The sequence below is a fragment of the Xenopus tropicalis genome, chromosome 6, assembly GCF_000004195.4.
Source record: "Xenopus tropicalis strain Nigerian chromosome 6, UCB_Xtro_10.0, whole genome shotgun sequence".
Classification (NCBI taxonomy): domain Eukaryota; kingdom Metazoa; phylum Chordata; class Amphibia; order Anura; family Pipidae; genus Xenopus; species Xenopus tropicalis.
The window spans coordinates 35,491,992-35,512,807 of record NC_030682.2 but is presented as its reverse complement, the minus strand read 5'-3'; the positions used below and the strand labels follow the sequence as shown (position 1 = coordinate 35,512,807).

General features: G+C 36.0%; 1 protein-coding gene across 2 annotated transcripts in view; it reads left to right on the top strand.

The window, feature by feature from the left end:
- thsd7a (thrombospondin type 1 domain containing 7A) overlaps positions 1–20,816 on the top strand; it is a 127,910-nt gene that overhangs the window by 71,725 nt on the left and 35,369 nt on the right. For both annotated transcript variants that reach the window (XM_012965596.3, XM_012965595.3), the window contains exons 4-8: positions 2,612–2,793; positions 5,544–5,612; positions 11,954–12,109; positions 13,085–13,288; positions 17,472–17,663. In XM_012965596.3, coding sequence (XP_012821050.1) covers positions 2,612–2,793; positions 5,544–5,612; positions 11,954–12,109; positions 13,085–13,288; positions 17,472–17,663 — 803 coding nt within the window. The remainder of the gene's footprint in view (positions 1–2,611; positions 2,794–5,543; positions 5,613–11,953; positions 12,110–13,084; positions 13,289–17,471; positions 17,664–20,816) is intronic.

Below are 20,816 nucleotides of genomic sequence, written 5' to 3'. Positions count from 1 at the left end.
GTAGCCATTACGAAAGTTGCGCAAAGTCGCGATTTTTTCGTAGCGTTAAAACTTGCGCGAAACGTCGCGCCTTTTAAGTTTTAACGCTACGAAAAAGGCGCGACTTTGCGTGCAAGTGTTAACGCTACGAAAAAATCGCGACTTTGCGCAACTTTCGTAATGGCTACGAAAAACTCGCGTTTTTACGCAAAAATCGTAAAGACGCCGAAAAACTCGCGGTTTTACGCAAAAATCGTAAAGACGCAGAAAAAATCGCAAAAAATACGAAAAAGTCGCAAAATGTTCGTTTCCAATCGGAATTTTTCCAATTCGGATTCGAAATCGTGTCTTAGTAAATCAGCCCCTTAAAGTATTTCACATATGAACCAAAATGCCCTTTTGCCGGTAGAGATGGTAATCATCAGCTTGTTGAATTTTGAGTATTGTCATGACATGTCAATAAAGCCTTGTTCCCCAATGTGCACAAGAAATTATCACAATTAGTGATGAGCGAATCTATCCCGTTCCACATAGCGAAAAAATTTGCTGAACTGCTGAAAAATTTGCGGAACGGTGAAAAATCTGCCAAATGCATTGACAAGAGTCGCTAATTACAAAAATTATATGTAACATGGAACGCTTGGTAATGTATTTCATATGTAAGTCTGTATGAGAATAGCTTTATCTATGTAGCTGCAATGCTTTATGAAGATGAGCCCCTGAATGAATTTCTTGTGGTCAATTGAATAAACTATATTGGGCATTAGTTGCTAATTAAGACAAATATTTCCATTTCAAATTACATGTCAGAAAACTGTACAACATCCCAGGCTAATTGGCTTTCTGTGGTGTCTGTCTAAAAACAGGGAAGGGTATCAAGAAAGAACTCAAACAGTGCATAGAAATTGAGTAAATACACACACACAAACATATACAGACACACACATACATACATACACACACACATACACACACACATACACACACATACAAACACACATACACACACATATACATACTACATACTGCCAGTGGGTTTGTACTATAAAGGTGGGTTTCAAATATTTGCTCTCATTGTTCTACCTGAAACTGACTATAAAGACTAATGACTGGTTGGTATGGGTTATTAAGCCTAATTTAGTCAACTCCCCAGGCGTAATACTCACATAATAGAAAACAAGAATTCCTAATCCACAAATGACTTTTGGAGAAGTACAAACCATGGATAATCAAATGATTTTCTGTGCTTTTAAAAAGAATTAACTTTAACTGCTCCCAAAGAACGAATTACAACAAGCAGTGCTGTTCTATAGAAACTCTAATTGCTCATTAAATTCATGTAGTTATTTAGAATGATATTATATCAGAGCAATGCAATATTGTAAATCCTGACTACAGAAATGAGAAAATACAAATATCAGAGAATATTATTGTTTTAAATTACACTACAGAAAGTAAATGGTAAAAGTTTAACAAGAAACCAATAACAGTAAAAGTAAGGAGCAGCAAATAGGACCGAGTTAGCTTTATTGCCTTCAAGTAATTGCAAATTGCAACTTAATATACTAAAATATATGATAAAAATAGAAGCTACTAAACAAGTAGTGACAAAAATTGTGGTACCTCTCCATTGCTGCAAGGAGCCACCGCAACTAAAGGTGGCCATTAGTGATGAGCTAATCGAAATGGCAAAAAATTAGCAAAATGCATTTGTTGCACGATTTTTTTGTTGCCGTGGCTATTTTTATGTGGCTGCGGCATTTTTTTTTTTTTTGCTGCGACCACACCCAATTTGACAGGCGACAAAAAATTCCCAGCAACAAATTTTTCTGTGCCAAATTTTCACAGAAGTTTCTCAAAACAATTCGCCAATGGCAAAATGCGGAAATTCACTCCAAATCCATGCCTGGCGAAAAAATTAGCTCATCACTAGTGGCCATATATGGGCAGATTCCAGCTGCCGATTTGGGCCTTTAAGACTGACTCGGCAGCTTATCTGACCGTGTATGGGGCCCTCCAACAGGCCTCCTGACTGATATGTGGCCAAAAATTGCCCAGATGTCAATCAGACAGACTTGATTTTTCATTGGATCGGGGACAGCATTGGCTCATTGATGCGGTCCTTGCTCTGACTTTTCCTATTCCCTTCATTGCAATGTGATCGTTTGGCCCAAGGTGGGCATATCGGGGGAAAGATTTGTTTGTTTGGTGACCTTGCAAATGAGCAAATCTTACCATGTATTGCCACTTGAACCCTAAATCTGAGGGCTCAGGTTTTGGACTTGCATATATATATAAAGGCCACTCCACCTACTGATCACCTCTTTGTAACAACCAGTGGCACAATGTCAGATTAGCTATACTGATACACTGAGGCACCTAGGATGAAGGGAAAAATTAGTGACTTCTCGAAGATGCTGATTGAAATTTCTAACCGTACTCCAGCATTTAGATAACGGGGGGTAACCTTAACAGCATAATTGTAAGGCTGTTTGGCCAAGGCCTCCTTTCTTTTAATGTGAAGCCTCTCCTTTTTAACATGACATGTTTTACCATTTTCCTATTGAGATGTCTGGTCTCAGTGTATTTTACATCTGTCTGGTCATTTTTTTAATGTTAATTTCTGACCTAGATACACCTGGAGAGCTACAGAATGGACTGAATGCCGTGTTGATCCTTTGTTAAGCCAGCAGGATAAAAGGAGAGGTAACCAGACTGCTCTATGCGGCGGAGGAATTCAAACACGGGAGATTTACTGTGTACAGGCAAATGAAAATCTGCTTTCTTACCTCAACAATGTAAAAGATAAAGAAGGTACTATTTGCAAAAATTCTTACAGTTTTGCATTGCATAATGCATGTGCCTTGTACACTACTTCTACATTGATAAAAAGCATGCCATTAATTTCCATGTGGAATATATATGAAAAACAAATAACCTATTATAGCCTTAGCCAACAAGAGGTAGCAGCTATTAATTTCCATATATGACCTTAGAACTATCTTTTTGTTTCAAACTTTCTAGAGTCCTGACTGTGTGCAAGGCTTAGGACCTGCATATATACTGTATGGGCCATGAGGTTGATTGAATTCATGAGGTTTTACATTCTTTAGCTCTCTTTAGAATTTCCTATAACCTTTTAAATACTTCAAATAAATACTAGACCTCAGAAATAGAGATTCCTTCAGTACTCCACCCACATCTCTTGTCATTGAAAGAGTTAGTTGTCTATTCCAAATGCAAAAAAGTAAAATTCTACTCAGAGCATTATAGACATACCACTGCCAATGTATTTCGGAATTTCTAATGTGTTTCAATGGTGTTTTGGAAGCACCAAACATAAACTACTCCATAAACTTTTACATGTAATGCAGTATATTGATACTCTGCATTTTTAAAAATAGCGTGTTTGCTTCAGAAAATCTATCATTCATATAAATAAACTCTTTTTTTTAAACATTTATCTTACAGCAATTACTTGACTAATATTGTTTCCATTCTTCTTTTAGCTCTTACATTTTCATTCTGTTCTCATTCCAGAATGCCTTTGTTAAACTAAATTCCATAGATTCTACATCTCTAACTGGCTTCCTGCCTTCCTCCAAACTCTTTATATAAGTGTATCTCTTTCTTCTTGGTGTGGGTGAGGGGTGGGGTAGTTGATCCTTATGTAATGTCCCAAGCCTGCCTCTCATAAATATAACCCTGCCCCATTCTGGAGTGCAATATGAGTGTGATATGAGTTGGGCACTAAATTACCCCTTCATTTCTTGTGCTTCCCATCTTCACTGGCATTTAAAAAGTGCATTTCACTGTTTTAAATGAATGACTTGGTATGGCTATCCTAATTATTAAACCAAATTCTACACCTATAGGGTGTAGTGGGCTAAGGGATAGAATTAGCAACCTTTATTTCCCTCAAAGATAAACATGGAATAATAGCACAGCTATAAAGGCATGTAATCATTGCTAATGCCATTTTGTGTTGGTGTGTTGGTGCACGTTCTGTTCAAAATCATCTGTCATCAACAGAAGCTAAATATCTCCATTTTTGACATTTTTTATTAAGGTTAAAGGAAACATACTGTGATGCTTATCAAGCACCTTAATGAAATTAACACCTAACTCTAGATTCCAATCTGTATCTCAAAGCACAACCACAATTCCTGCCTCAGTGTTCCAAAAAATCAATTGGTTATGTTCCATTTGATTTATTTAATGATTTGAAAACTGTTTTCGGTTATCATTACCTTTATTACCCATAACGGTGATTGCTGTAATAATAGCGTTCTTCCTTGTTAACTATGTAATTAAATTAACCTTGATACCATTTTCTGATTTACTGATGAAGTTAATTGAAAATTTGCTAAATAAAATGGAAATGATGTTATTTTAGAATGGAAGCTTGGTTCAGATTATTTTCAATTTCACGCTACCCTTGTAGGTGTATTTAATATTTGTCTTATGGAATTAATCAGAAAATATAAATAAACCCTTTAACGTTCAAAGCTAGTGTATAACCAGTAAGATACTGAGCCAGCAAAGCACTTCAGTGACTACATCTAGTGGCAAGTAATGGCCATAGCATTGCCACAGTATTTCCAAATGATACCGTTCTGCAGCTTTCATTCCCTTTTACCACATTTAGTAGATATGGGAAAAAATATTTCTTGGAAATTGTAGCAAGCAGTATGATTTTTAATTTAGATTTCAGGTTTGATTTGCAGAGGTGGAAATACAGTGACTTTGCTGGATATTGGAGAATTTACACATTCTTTAAAAGATAATGTTCAACTGAGTGTGCAGTTTTATTGAAATATGTCTGTAAAGTGAAACATTTATGTCCTCCAGGCTTTCATGCTCAGTAAATGACTTCCCATATTACCTGAAAATGAAAATGATAATAAAATACATCATGTAACTTGACTTATTGTAATGGGTTGAAAGAGTACAGAAATGTAAGATGTGATTTGTCCTTTTCGGCGAAAACAGTGCTATAACTACTTTCCTTTTAGTTTGGACAGAAAATGATTTTCAATTTATATGAAGCATTTCGATGTTGTGACATAATTTACTGTAAATAGGAGACAAAACAGAAAATCTGTTGCTCGTTTGCAATGTATTTTTCTTTGCTTATCATATGTCCTTATATGTTAAACCCTAAGACTGTTTCATATAATCCTCCTACAGAAATAGCAGTGAATAGAATAGCTTTCTGACTGATCCATTTAGTCCTGTATTCTCTAATGGCACTTTCCTAGCCAGTCTAATCACTTTAGCCTTGTATCATAGGTCTATTCACTGCTGCGGCCATTGTGCCCTAAGCTGACCTGTATAGGGTGCATGAGCTTTATATCTCTGACTTTTGTCCATAGAATTTTTTTAAACAGAAGAAAAAACAGTTTTCCAAATGTAGGAATGGAGGCAATAGGTTCAACACCTAAGACATGTCTCATGTAATCGTCAATATTTTCCCTAATAAGACATTGAAAAGTACTTTTTTTGGTGACTTTTTATTATAGAATTTTTTTTTATTTCTTACTTTAATTTGCTTTTCCTTTCAGAAAGCCATTCTTACAGCACATCAAAGTCTAGTGCGGCACCATTTCTATCAATCACTTTTGAAATATCAGGTGGGTGCAGGAAGCGCTGAGAGTAATGTTTTTATTATAACCGTAATCCTAAGAAAAATAAAGAGCCTGTGCTTAATCATGCCTTTTAGCAGCTACCATATACCATAACAGTTTGATATTTGCAAATCTAGTGAAATTTTATTTTAGTTTTGTAATTTAATTATAAATGTATGAGGTTTTAATGTATTGATCTATACCTTGCTTATGATTTGGAACACTTTCATCCTCTTTAACATCTGTTAATGTGATGAGAGGCTTATATCTGAGCTTTGCAGCTAGGGATTTTCTGCTGTTGTTCTGCCCATAGCTATTATTATAAAATCCAGGGGTAACAGTATAATAGGAATGAGTCTTCTTAGTGTCGCTGTATAACTACAGAAAAATACAGCAGAAAAGCAAGATATAGTGTAAGATACTCTCATTTAATTAAGGATGATTTAATTGAGAGACAACATCCACAGAAATCTCACATTTTTGATCATTTATTTTGCATAAAGACACAGGGTTGTGGTGACATTTCATCTATACAGCAGCCTTAATCAAATATCATTATGATTCCCCTGGCCTGGCTAATTTAGTGCCCTTTCACTCATTAATATCATACATAATTTTTCGTGTCTGCAACAGAAACCTTGTCAGTTCTCTGCAATTTCTTTTCCAGTCACACTCTCTTCTAGGGAAAGTAGCATGTTATGTCAAATCAGACTATCCCTTATTTGACTGGACAACTTGGTTGGTCCCACTTGGTCCCAACCATGTAGGAGGAGGGATAAACAGCATCAGTGGTGGTAGTACAGGCCCTGTGCCATAAATGAGTAAAAAAAGTAAATCTGAGTAAATTAAAACTAACATTAAACATCACTATCCTCCTGTTGCAGATCTCACCCTTAGCCCATTCAGATACAGCCTGACGCTAAAACTTTCCACAAGTTAGTGCCTGTCTTAAAGGGATTCTGTCATGATTGTTACAGTGCAGTTTTTATTAATAAATTACACTTTGTACAATACAGTTACTTAATTCTGCTATTTAAAATGTTATTCTTTTTAGCTATAATATTGGTAAATTGGTGGCATCCACCTCTCGTCATTGTGCCTGAGCTTTCAGAAAGAGCCAGCACTTCACAATGCAACTGCTTTAAGATAACCTATTGTTTCTCCTACTGGAGGAGTCATTAATTGGGGAGCCGGACTTGGATTTTTACTATTTAATGCTGTTATTATATCTACTACTAGGTGGGGCATGGAAGAATGCTAAGAATGATGGAAGAATGATATAAGCAGTTGGGAGGGAAGAAAAAGTTATCAGGGGAAACCTATGCATTTAAGCAAAGTATTGGAATAAGTTAGCATATAAAAGACAAAATGACATAAAGGTATATTTTAGGAGTATTCATCTGCAGTTTTTAGGAGCAGGACAAAAAGCTATATATATATATATATATATATAGGGGCACATTTACTAACCCACGAACGGGCCGAATGCGTCCGATTGCGTTTTTTTCGTAATGATCGGTATTTTGCGATTTTTTTCGGAAATTATCGCGACTTTTTCGTTACCAATACGATTTTTGCGAAAAAACGCGAGTTTTTCGTAGCCATTCCGAAAGTTGCGCCAAATCTGGCGATTTTTTCGTAGCGCTAAAACTTGTGTGAAAAGTCGCGATTTTTTCGTAGAGTTAAAACTTGCGCGAAACGTCGCGCCTTTTAAGTTTTAACGCTACGAAAAAGGCGCGACTTTTCGCGCAAGTTTTAACGCTACGAAAAAATCGCCAGATTTTGCGCAACTTTCGGAATGGCTACAAAAAACTTGCGTTTTTCGCAAGTCGTAATGGCTATGAAAAACTTGCGTTTTTTCGCGCAAATCGTATTGGTAACGAAAAAGTCGCGATAATTTCCGAAAAGTTGTAAAGGAGCCGAAAAAATTGAAAAAAATACGAAAAAGTCGCAAAATGTTCGTTTTCCAATCGGAATTTTTCCAATTCGGATTCGAATTCGTGTCTTAGTAAATCAGCCCCATAGTGTCTGCCATTTTCATTAGAGAACAAACCTACATATCATAAACACATTTAGTAACATATTTTCCTATAATATATTTCACCTTTCTGGATTCAGTATCCTGTTACATTGCAAGGCCCTTCATTTCCTTTAAAAAGATATGAGAATATGAGAAGAAGCTTAATCAATATGCACATAAATTTCTGCATCCCCATTCTGACCTTACATAGATAGATATTTTGTAATATAATGAAATCCCAGTTCTCATTATTAAAAGAGTGCTCCAAGTCTATCAGCATTATCTATAGTATATATACAAAACAAAGAGAAATATAGCCAGTGGCTGAATTTAAACAGCTATAGAAAGTGTTAATGTACATAGAATATTTAATTGTTTTGTATTTAGCTAGATTTTGAAACAAGGTATTATAGGGATAAACAATATAAACATTACTTTGAAATTTAGATAGAAACACAAAATAAACACAAATTAGCTATTTAAGGTAGGATTAAAAGCTATTCATATTTGGAGCATAACGTACTATGGGATTCAGTAGCTTAGACTAGCCATTCTTTTGGACGGGTGTCAGACATCCAATCACTAAAACCCATGGAAACCGATTTAACATTTGACTAAATAGATAAGCTCATTTGATTGATTTGATCAAAACTCTAGCAAAGATCACATTTTTACATATCAGTTATTTTCAAAGTGATAAATTATGAAATGAGCCCATCAGCTGCTAGATTATTAGAAAATAGGGCTACGAGTTTAAGTGAACTAATGATAACCTAAATAATATATACGTTTTGGTATGCAGCAGAAAAAGTATAGAACATTATTAGGATATACTGTATATTGGCATGTTTAGTTCTTTCTTCACCATTTCTTTAAATATAATATATATATATAAAGATAAATATAATAAAAGCAACATAGACAAAACATCCTTACTACTGTGCTTTTAATGTGCAATAGTATAACATCATATCAAGTAGTCTATGCACATGTAATTTTATACACATGTTTAACTGGTACTTTTACCAAAGCATTTTACACACTGGATTTGTCCCAATGGCCCTAATAGGTTATTCTAAGTCACGGGTGGCACAAAATAATGCTGTAGGCATTAGTCCAGCCTAAAACAACTTTGCATCTTTAGCTGTGATTTCAATACACGTCCTATTTTACACATAAGGTATCTAGACAAACTGTGGTAGCTAAGTAATGGGGTCCTTTGAGTGAGAATGTGGTAGCACAGAAATAATGGGTGACTAAGGCTTAGTGCAAGTTACAATTTTTTGTTTAGCCAATTAGGGGTGTTTTAGGCTGTCGAGAGACAGGTGATTTGAGAGGGTGCCTTTTCCATTTGGAACAAAAGTGTCACCACACACCCAGTGTGCTTAATGGAGGTTCTCTAAAGCATTTTTCTTTGGATGTTTAGTGGGCCACCAAGGTGGTGAAAATACATACTGGGTTTGTAGCCTATGGTTAGTTTTCTGGCTATTGCTTAGTCCTTGGTTCCCCTCAGTCAGGGGTCCTAGAAGACGGTAAATAGATTACCTGTACCCATCTTCAGTCCTTTTGTGGATGGCTGATGTGACAGGTATTTCATGATATTATGAAGTTTATGTTGACAGACTGTTGGTATTAAGTAATCCTCATTGTTATGTTGCTTATTAAATACATTAGTGTAAATGTTCATTATTTTTTTTAAAGGGAAACTAAACCCCTACAGTCAAAAGCCACCATCCACTGCCATTTAATTAGCCTCCTCCCTGCTCCCTTCCTGCAGAGTCTATTTCACTGAACAGAGTCTCTGAGTCTCTGGCAGGCACCATCTTCTGAATCTTTGTGTTCTTTTCTGATAAGTTGAGAGACACAGAGCTTTGTGGCACATGTGCAGTTAAAGAAACTCCGGGATTGCTTTCAGCTGCTATTTCACTGTTACAGACTCTGCAGGGAGGGAGCAGGGAGGGAGCTCATTAGATGGCAGTGGATGGGGGCTTTTGTCTGGGGGGTGTTTAGTTCTCCTTTAATAAAAGCTGTTGCCTTTGAATGGCAATAACTGGAAATTATAACTGTCTCGCAAGGTATAAAAGGAGGGCAAGAAAGGTATTTAGTGACTAAGCTGGTCAACTTGTTCTTTATAATGCACCAGTTGCACCAGTGAAGGTGCAATGTGCAAATGGGACTCAAAGTGCAGGTGCCCTGTACCATTACAGTTTAGTTTTACACAAGCGTATTGAGCCCATTAGTGAGCACAGCACATGTGTTTGACATTTGTAAATGAGCTGTATTGTTTTGTTGGTTTAATATAAAGAGCTGTCGAAAGGTATTAAGGATGATACTTATTAACCAGAAAATTGGTCATACAGGGACAGCAAAGAGACAACAGTTTAAACCAACAAGATTACTTTGTCAAATGTCAATAAGAAAATCTTTATTCTTAGCCATCGAATCATTTGATAGAGACAGGAGACTAGTATTATAAATGAGAGTTATTTCTGTAATATTGAACCATCACTCGTCTCAGCAAGAACAGCCTTAGAAAATATGTATTGCCTACACATTCATTCTTTAATTAATTGCTTCTAAAAGCTATAGAAGTTTAACTATTAATGTTCTGGCCAACAAAGGGGGTTTTATCCCTTTCAGCTTTTTGAAAAGAACACAGGCTACATATTTGGGCAGATGTATCAGTTGGTTGAATGCTCACTTTTACCTATGAACGTCTAAAAATCCCAAAGGAATGAATAGAACGTGGATGAGTTTTTATGTATTATGTATATATATATGTATATATTATGTATATATATTATGTATATATGCACAATATATCATTTTTCTCACAAAATGTGCTTTTTTATAAACTGTGCACAAAGAGCAAGTGCATATGGGGGTAACTTGAACATTTTATTACATAACTTCTATTTGGTCATTATTTATTTGGCGTTAATGATTTGTGCTCAGGGGCAGACACTCCCAGAGTCTTTAAAGACATGTTAAAAGGTGTTACATACCCTTGGTCTAAAGCTTTGTAATTTACACCTTTGGTTTTAATCATAATAGTTGCAGCTAAACCTCCGGTGCATTAGCACTACAAGATTGACACTAAATACTAGGGTAGAAATTGTTCACTTTCTGTAGGGCCTTTTTGACAGATGAGGCCCAGAGTTTTTCTAAGTTTGGTATCCTTTTTACATGAGTTATTGACTATGTAAGCTCTGTGGTTTATTCTCTGTTGGTCTACTTTAATATTCATCACTCTGTGTAATTCAAATAATATCTTGACATTGTTGATAGCTGACCTTGATACCTGAGCATAAAAAACTATCGCCTTGCGCATTTGACAAGATGTTTAGTCTTAAATCTGGCTACAATATTGTAAACAACAGACCATCTGTGGGAGGACATGGAATGTCTGTTGTTACTAGATATGGAGCGAGGGCCCCCTGCAGATCAGCCAATTGCTCTCTTATAGTGAGAAAAGCCTCAATATATAATGCCAAGACATTTGGTATTTTGTACTAAATTATTTTGAGCCCAGAGCTTCAGAAGAACTAAAATTCAGAAGTGATCTATGCTTTCAAAGGTGACAACAGATCACAAAAATCACCAAATTTATCTGAATATTAGTGGAAAATAAAACTTGATATAGCAGCTAATCATTGGATCATAATTAACTAGGAATCATTGATTATTATCTCTGACAGAATGCTCTAGTTTCTATGCTGCCGTGTTGTGGAAATAAATTACTAATATTGGGAATTCTATATTGTAATACACAGTATATTGGGAGCAGCACAGAGCATGTGCAGTGAATCAGCAGAAAAGAAGATGGGGAGCTACTGGGACATATTTGGGGCACAGATCTTCCCTGCTAAAGGGCTGGGGTTGCCTTAGGCTGAGGTTTAATGCAAGTAATTACAAGTAAATCTTATTTAAAATAAATGGGTGTGGTTGCAGAACAGGGAACTGGCGTTGGACCAATATGCATATATAGATAAGCATTAATGCTACATGGAAGATGCCTGCTTAACAAATATTATAACTGAATTTATTACATAATATACAAAGAATCATAATCATTATACTCATTTATATGTTTAAACTGTAAAACTGAATACCTAATACATAGTAACATCAACTACATTTTTAAAACTGTATTGTTTATTATTAGATGAACATGCATTTAATCTGATCAGAAGTTGTTTGAATCTTTTAAAAAGGTTTCAGTGCTCCCTTTATAAGAAATACATTTTCACATTTACTTTTCATATGTATGTTTTAGACAAAATAAAAGTCTTATATTTCACAATTACATTTACTTTTATGTTTACAGCATCCAAGCCTGTTGATCCCAAATTGTGCTCGGAATCACCACTAAGTACAAGCCAGCTCTGCCATGTTCCATGCCCTATTGAGTGTGAAGTTTCTCCATGGTCAGCATGGGGACCTTGCACCTTTGAAAACTGTGAAGACCAACAAAGCAAAAAAGGTGACAATCTTTTCCACTAAAGTAAATTTTAACATTATTTGCTTGTTTAAAGGGCAACCAAACACTACTAACTGTATGAATTACTAAATATTACATATATTGTGTGGTGTTAGAAGTCTCGTGTCTAAAACTGTCTAAAACTTTTGAGCTAAAAGTCTGGTAATAGCAGTAAATTGCAGAATTGCCAATGAAGTGTTTTCTTTCTGGGGAAAAACTTCTTTCAGGCACTTACTATTACTGGTGACAATTTATTATAACTCTAAAATATAATTTTTTTTCATATATGCAGCTGTTGAGATTTTCTGCCTAAATATTTCAGTGAGAACACCACTGGTACAGGTATAGGATGCCTTATCCGGAAACCCGTTATCCAGAAAGTTCCGAATTACGGAAAGGCCGTCTCCCTTAGACTCCATTATAAGCAAATATTTCTAATTTTTAAAAATGATTTCCTTTTTCTCTGTAATAATAAAACAGAACCTTGTACTTGATCCCAACTAAGATATAATTAATCCTTATTGGAGGCAAAACAAGCCTATTGGGTTTATTCAGTATTTAAATGATTTTTAGCAGACAAATTGTGGAGATCCAGATTCCTTAAAAATCCCTTATCCAGAAAACCCCAGGTCCCAAGCATTCTGGATAACAGGTCCCATATCTGTATATGTAAACTGTTTTATCAAATAGGGCAAAAATATTTGTCTTGGAAAAAACATGGAAATATTTTCCATGAAAGTAAAACAGTACTGTACAGAAAGTATACAGTACTGTATATTCAGCTTCCATAAAAAATACCATGTGTATTTGAAATCATGCAAGGGAAAAAAACTTGAACTTTCTATTTTGAAAATGGAAGTATATACACTGAAGTTGGTTAAATCTATAAAATATTGATACTCATCAGCATTTTACACTCTTGACTTTGCTTTTGAATTATTCCATATTAAGTTATATAATTTTTTTTTCTGTGTTTAGGGTTCAAGCTCAGAAAGCGCAATATTACCAATGAGCCTACTGGTGGGACTGGCAATTGCCCTCACCTTGTAGAAGCCATTCCTTGTGAAGAACCATCTTGCTACGACTGGCGATTGGATAAACTTGAAGAGTGTATTCCTGACAACGGAAACAATTGTGGGGCAGGAACTCAGGTGCCTGTTGTTACATGCATTAATAGTGACGGTGAGTATATACCTTCATATAGATAAAACTACTGTATACATAAGCAGTGCAAAAAGGCATGATGAGGATTGATCTTGGTGTCTACTTGGTAGTGCCAATAGTCCTGTGTAAATTAATGTAAACAGAACATTATCTCATTATTTTTATATAGAAAGAAGTTAGTTTAAAATGTAGTGTAAAATGAATGGCATATTATTAAAGTTCCTTTGATGTTCAGATGAATGTTCATCATGCAAGATATTCATTAAATAATCATTACAAAGAGTTAATCATCCTAGTTATAATGATATTGCCCTTAGACCTGGTGTAACCCATTGCAATCAATGGGACAAATTTAGGTGGCAACTTTTTTCGGGATTAAAAAATAATGTCAAAAGCTGTTTAAAAATAAGCTTTTCATGTTTTGTTTTATAGTTGACACCTCTACTCATACCAATATGTATACAAAAGCATACAATTCTGCACCATTCCATCAGTTTAATATAGAGAGCTAAGTGAGGCATGGTGCAGTGAGAGGCCTGTACTTAATGCCTACTCATGAGTTACATACTGTATATCCTATGTGGATAAGCACCACATTGTAGGGCTGCAGGGCTCTGCACAATTAAGACCATTTGCCATGCAAATCTCACTTCTTCAGCAATTGCTGTGACCCAGTGATTCCCAACTAGTGGCTTGTGAGCAACATATTACTTACCACCCCCTTTGATGTTGCTCTCAGTGGCCTCAAAGTAGGTGCCCATTTTTAAATCTCTGGCTTGGAGGCAGGTTTTGGAAGCACAGAGACATAGTTTTACCCCAAACAGAGTCTCCTGCAGGCTAGCAGCCCACGTGGGGCTACCAAACACTTTTTACATATGAGTTTGGCTCACGAGTTAAAAAGGATGGGGATCCCTGCCGTGACATGTTACTTGGAAAAACAGTCTATGGTGTTGGCCCACTGGCACTTCCATGTCAGCACCAAAGATTCTATGATGTAATGGTCAAACTGCTGTGCTACTCAGTGATTCTTCTGTTACTCTTTGGACAACAGGGAACCCCTGACTGTAAAATTACCCCTAGTGGGCCAGAGATTGTATTGATTCATCAGCCATCTCTTTTCTATTAATTTGAGCAACTGCATTAATATTAATTTTAGCACGGCTTGAATGTGGTGAAACTACTCTACTAAAGCTGCTGCTGAGATACAGGTGATGGCATTTATATCTTCAGTACCCAGCTGGATACATTTTATTGTATGTAAGAACATAAAAATGTGGTAGTAGCCTCATCATTATGCAGTTTGATAAAAATAATGGGACCAGTTGAGAACTGTACTGCATCTAGAGATCAGTCTTGGTTGTAGGCATGGTGTTGCAGCCAGCTTAGCCTTTAAACATCTCACTGGGCTTTTAATTCTTAGCTTTCCTGCTGCTAAATGTAAAGCAAAGCCTTACTAACTCTGGATACAGCAGAATGAGTATTTGCTGACAAGCTGAAAAATCAAGCTCTGGTATGAAGTGACAAGACAAGAACCTGGAAATGTGAGAGGTTGATGCTGTATGACAAGATGTTGACTCGGTTATTGCAAACGAATATGTGATGATTGTAGTGGTTACATTTATATTCCTTTTTTCCTATTTTGTGTGCATGTTGTGTACTGCCACCAGTAATTTCATGGTTCATAGAATTGTTGTGTTATTGTTGATCACTGTTATTTATGCTATTTAAGTCTCCAGGCTACATTAACTCTAACTAACCAGCACTAGACATTTAAACGGATATGAAGACTTTTGAAAAGATTTTTCAATGACACATCTATTGTTGTCCAATTAGCAATACAATCCAGAATAACCCACCAGGTCCAGGTTATAACTGCCTAAAAATACCCTTGCTGATTTAGGATATATTAGCATAGAATGGGCCAATTTATGTAATGACCTCACATGGTCAAGGAAAGAGTCAAAGGCCCATTTATTAAAATCCAAATTTGTGTAGCTTTAGAGGTTTTTTACAAGAATTTTGTGTGCTTGAAAATGAAAAAAATCACGAAAACCTCTAAAACCACAAATTTGAATAAGACAGTTCCCACTGATTTCTACATGACCTTGCCAGCTTTTAGATGGCATAGGTTTGTATTAATGTGGTTTTTACACTTATGACAAATTTGTGGTTTTTAGTCATTAGTAAAATACACAATTTCTTTGTAGTCAGCTCGTATTGGCTTTACTATTTTTCCTTTCTTTTATACAGACACCAAGAAACATCTTTCAGTAGATTTATTTTCAGAATCAATCCCAGTGTTTACCCAGCACACATCATCGTTATTTAATACTTATAGGAGGGCTGCATTTTCATTCTCACAACAACCATTAGAACAAATAAATGCTGTTAAATGACATTAATTAGAAATTAAAATGACAACTACATGTATAAGGAATCCTTAAGCAGACAGGAAGCTTTATTAGCTGCATTCTCACTTGGCTGTGTTACTTGTATAAAAAGAACTGAACACTACAGGGAAATGCAGGCATCCTGCCATGTGTGACTGCTTTAAAGTGACAAGTGCGCTCCTGTGTGTGCCTGGCAATGAGACCAGCTTGTCAGGAACAGCCATTTGTCTCTTGTCTCTTGATGGCAATCAGTAGCTGATCACAGTGGTGGTCAGGTCCTGGCAGGTTTATCTGTGCCAGTTGCATAGTTTGGGGGACTTCATCTTATTGTTGCTAAGAGAAAAAAGACAGATGGAGAAAAAAGACAGATACCTCCCTTTTTATATTTGAGAGAAGCTGTAGTTAAACAAAGTGGGTGTATGAACACTGTTTGATAACTATATATATATATATATATATTTACACCATATTTGCCTAAAGGTGTTAACATCCCCTTAACATGACTGTAAGATTCACTCAGTTTACTGTATATAGAAAAGAGCATAAATAAAAATTAATACAGAGTTTGACACTGTTTTTACATTTCTATACACAGATGTTTAATGTTAAGAAAAAATAAATATATGCTTGTGGAGCCCTTGGACTATGAAAAGCCCAACAATACCTGCCCGTTCGTTATTTGGAACTACCGCATGTAAAACAGATTACATGCAGGGATCCTGGGTAATCACTTAAAAATGCCTTCTTCCACATTTTCAGGCAATCACCATCGCCGCTTATGTTTCAAATGTGGTTTCCAAGTAATGTGAACAGGCAGGTATTGTATTGTATTCATGGTCTGTGGGTAGTGGCCCTGACAGGGCCCTGTTGGCCAATTCTCTTTGTTTTTTGACCAGTCATCCCACTGGCCATATGGATGGCTATGGTATGAGTGGCCATTAGCAATACAGCTACCTTTCTATTGTTCCATTCTTTTAGGTCAACAGCTGGAACAATTGGAGCTGTTGCTCTACTTTACTTCATTATCTGTCAATGCACCATGCACTGATTAACATGGTACATCAGCAGATTCTCAAACCTGCCCAGTCAGCTAACCAACCATTATCAGTGGTGCAAAGATATCCAATATCAGTTGGCTTTGTCCCCCAACAAACACATACCAAAAATCATTACGTGTATGGCAAATGGCAGGTTTAAGGTCCTTTTAAAATTCAAACAAACTTGGACTGAATTGAAGACCTCAGTCCTGCAAGAAAGAAATGCTAAAAAATGAGCCACTGTGCCACCCATTGGTTAGCACTTCTGTTTCTGTAGTTTGTGTGTGTGAGGGGGAAAGTTGCATTTTGGGAAGAGGATACACAATGAGATGGAAAGCAAATCTTTCATATGTAACCAAAAAAAATTAGGTGGGAAGCTAATTTTTCATAAGTAACCAAAATAAAAAAATACAAAAGTTAACATTTCTAAATCATTTTTCATGATAAATAGACATATTTATGGCCATAAACAATAGAGTCAAATCTATAGAGACTGATGATTGATAGATAAACAGACAGACGGACAGACAGACAGACAGACAGACAGATAGATAGATAGATAGATAGATAGATAGATAGATAGATAGATAGATAGACAGATAGATAGACAGGTAGATAGACAGGCAGATAGATAAATGGGTTTTTTTGTACCTATTGACTGCATTTACTATTATACGCAAATACTAGATAGTACTTTTAATTACATGCAATAAACTCATTACAGTAGCTACCTCATTTATAGTTAATTAATCCCTGACTGGCATTATTTCCAAGGAGAAGAAGTTGACAGACAACAGTGCAGAGATGCCATCTATCCGATCCCAATTTTGTGTGAAGTTCCCTGCCCAAAGGATTGTGTTCTCAGCATGTGGTCTGAATGGTCGTCCTGCTCACACACCTGCTCTGGAAAAACAACAGAAGGACGGCAGACACGGACGCGGTCTATTCTCGCTTACGCAGGTGATGGTAAGTTCGAACTTTTCTGAATAATACATTTTCAAATTATAATAGCACATTATTAACTAAAATTGTGTTGGTGAATTGATGGATTTCTAAAAAGAAAATATCCCATATGCCAAGTTAAACTTGAAGGTAAATTTCAATAACTTTGCAGAATATATTAGTAAATCAATAAGTATTTTGATAATACTATATTTATATAAAACAAAGCTCTTCGCCTTATCCATTTATTTGATACAAAAGACAGATATGTTCATATCAACCATTTAATTTGTCTGATGAATAACTATACTTGAGGGATCAACAAGTCAATGAGGTCCTCAAACCGGCAGGAAAATCAAACCTGCAAGATTGACATCTGCCAGAAATCGGTTTGGAAGGCCTTTCAGGGGCCCCATACATGGGCAGATAAGCAGCCAAATCAGTCTGGAGATCTTGTTAAACTTCAATTTACTTATAGCACAAGTCAGAGTAAACGAAGTGAATCGCAAAATATCATTTTATTACATTAGACCTAAACAAAAATGGCTAACATAATGCATTGTAATTGCACATTTATTAAAACCTGCTGGTAGATGGTGTAAACATGTTTGTGAGAATATAAGAACTTTCTTAGTAAGCATTTGTATTCCATGCTCTACGCACTGGTCTAAATTATACAATTTGAAATCTGTGGATAGGTTACTAAATACTTTTACTATGACCTGTTATAAATTCACACAAAGGAAAACTGTTCCCACACAGGAAAAATGTTTGCATTTTGGATGTCTATATTCTTAAACAATTTATTACATTCCTACATAGACCATTTACAAGGTTTCATTTGAATCTTGAGCCTTAGATATTTGTCATGAATCTGCCCTACATAACAATGACCTGGTTTAAACCCTTCCTTTATATCTACTGGACTTTTCTGTTCATGTAGGTATTTATTTAGAGCAGGGATCCCCAACATTTTTTACCCATGAGCCACATTCAAATGTAATAAAAGTTGGGGAGCAACACAAGCATGCCAAAAGTTCCTGGGGTGCCATTTATGGGGTGTGATTGGCTATTTGATAGCCCCTATGTGGACTGGCAGCCTTTCATTTGCACCTTGGTAGCATGGTAAAAAAACATATTCACTTCCATACCATATCCTACCGTGACCAAAATACACCTTTCCATTTTATAATCTGGTTTAAAAACCAGACCCGGCCCCTCCCCAACCATATAGCATTTGTTGTGCCAGAGCTGCTGTTTTAATTGCTTTGCTGACACAATGGGGGTCATTTATAACATTTGCGCAGTGCATATATTTTTCACAAATGGTTGTTTGCGCATGTTTTCCCCCTGAATTTTGCACTGCTGTGCTTATCTTTAATTTTTTTTTTTTTTGCGAACCGCAGTAAAATGCAAATTGCGCACCAAAATTTGCAAATGAGATTGCGATTTGAATGAGCATGCCCTTGTGTGCGTTTATTATGTGCAAATATAGTGACAATTTTCTCTTTGCAATTTGCAAAATTGGTTTAGCGAATATTTTTTCCACCACTGAAGTTGCGACGTAATTCGGATGCAGACTGTGCGCATAAATATTTGCAATTTGCAAATATGCAATATTTGAAAACTTTTGCACTTTGAAAAAAAATGTAGCAATTATGTTTGCCCATTGAATGTACCAGTCTTGTCCAACTTTATAAATATAAACACGGGCAGGGCAAATATGTTCACTGTGCGAATTCTGCACACATTTTATAACTGACCCCCAATGCCTCTAAACATGGTACATCATTCCCCCTATTATGTTAGGGGGATAATAATTATCTTCTTCTCTTTTTCACTACTTTTTCAAAAGACTGTAGCTTCATCCAAAACATATTCTCTTTCATGCCTGTACCATTAACCCTGGTCTGTAAATGCGTTACAAGGTTTGTTATACAGTGCTTAATAGCACTATATCAGTTATTATTACTACTATTAAAGCAATATTAATACTCTGAAAAATATCAAATAAGCAATAAAACATATTAAGGGGCTCAAGTTTGAGCAGTTGATGCAGTTTTTGGGGTTTTATTGCCGCAATATGAGCTGATCTTGCAGCAAAGTCAGAATTCTTAAATGCCCCTAAATGTCGAATTGTTTTGGGAAAATAAAATGAAACCAGAAGAAGGTTCATCTTTGTAGAAAGAATGATATAAGAAAGGAGTAGAATAGCTTCCTTTAGTTCTATCTAATGTGATGGGTCTGTCAGTGTATAGAATAGTTAGAATCATTTAGCATATAATTATCATAATGCTTGTGTTTGGACCTTGTGGTCTTGTATTATTTTGTTAGAACTAGGGATGCACCAAATCCCGGATTTGGTTCAGGATTCGGGCCGAATCCAGCCTTTTTTCAAAGTATTTTGTTTCGGCCGAATCCTTGCTCTGTGCCAAACCGAATCTAATCCTAATTAGCATAAATTATCTTATGCTAATTGGCATTCGGAATGGTTACATTTTAAGGAGGGAAAAAAATTTCAGCCAATAATACAGCCAAGAGCACACTGAGCATGGATTGGAAACACTTTCCGATCCTGATTAGCATGTGCTAATTAGGATTCGGATTCAGTATGAGGTTCAGCCAGATCCATCCAAAAACAAGGGTTTGGTGCATCCCTACCTAGTTAGAACATCTAGTACAGAGTACAAAGTGCCCTGCTCTCCTGTCCAAGGGATCCCTGTACTTAAAGGAACAGTAACGCCAAAAAATGAAAGAGTTTTAAAGTAATAAAAATATAATGCACTGTTGCCTTGCACTGGTAAAACTGGTGTGTTTGCTACAGTAACACTACTATAATTTATATAATGAGCTGCTGTGTAGCCACGGGGGCAGCCATTCAAGCTGGAAAAAAGGAGAAAAGGCACAGGTTACATAGCAGATAACAGATAAGCTCTGTAGAATACAATAGTGTTTTATCTGTTATCTGCTATGTGCCTGTGCCTTTTCTCCTTTGAATGGCTGCCTCCATGGCTACATAGCAGCTTATTTATATAAATTATAGTAGACTTTCTGAAGTAAACACACAACTTTTACCAGTGCAGGGCAGCAGCACATTATATTTTAGTTACTTTTAAACACTTTCATTTTTTGGTGTTACTGTTCCTTTAACACTCTGCTTGTAGCACCTAATTAATG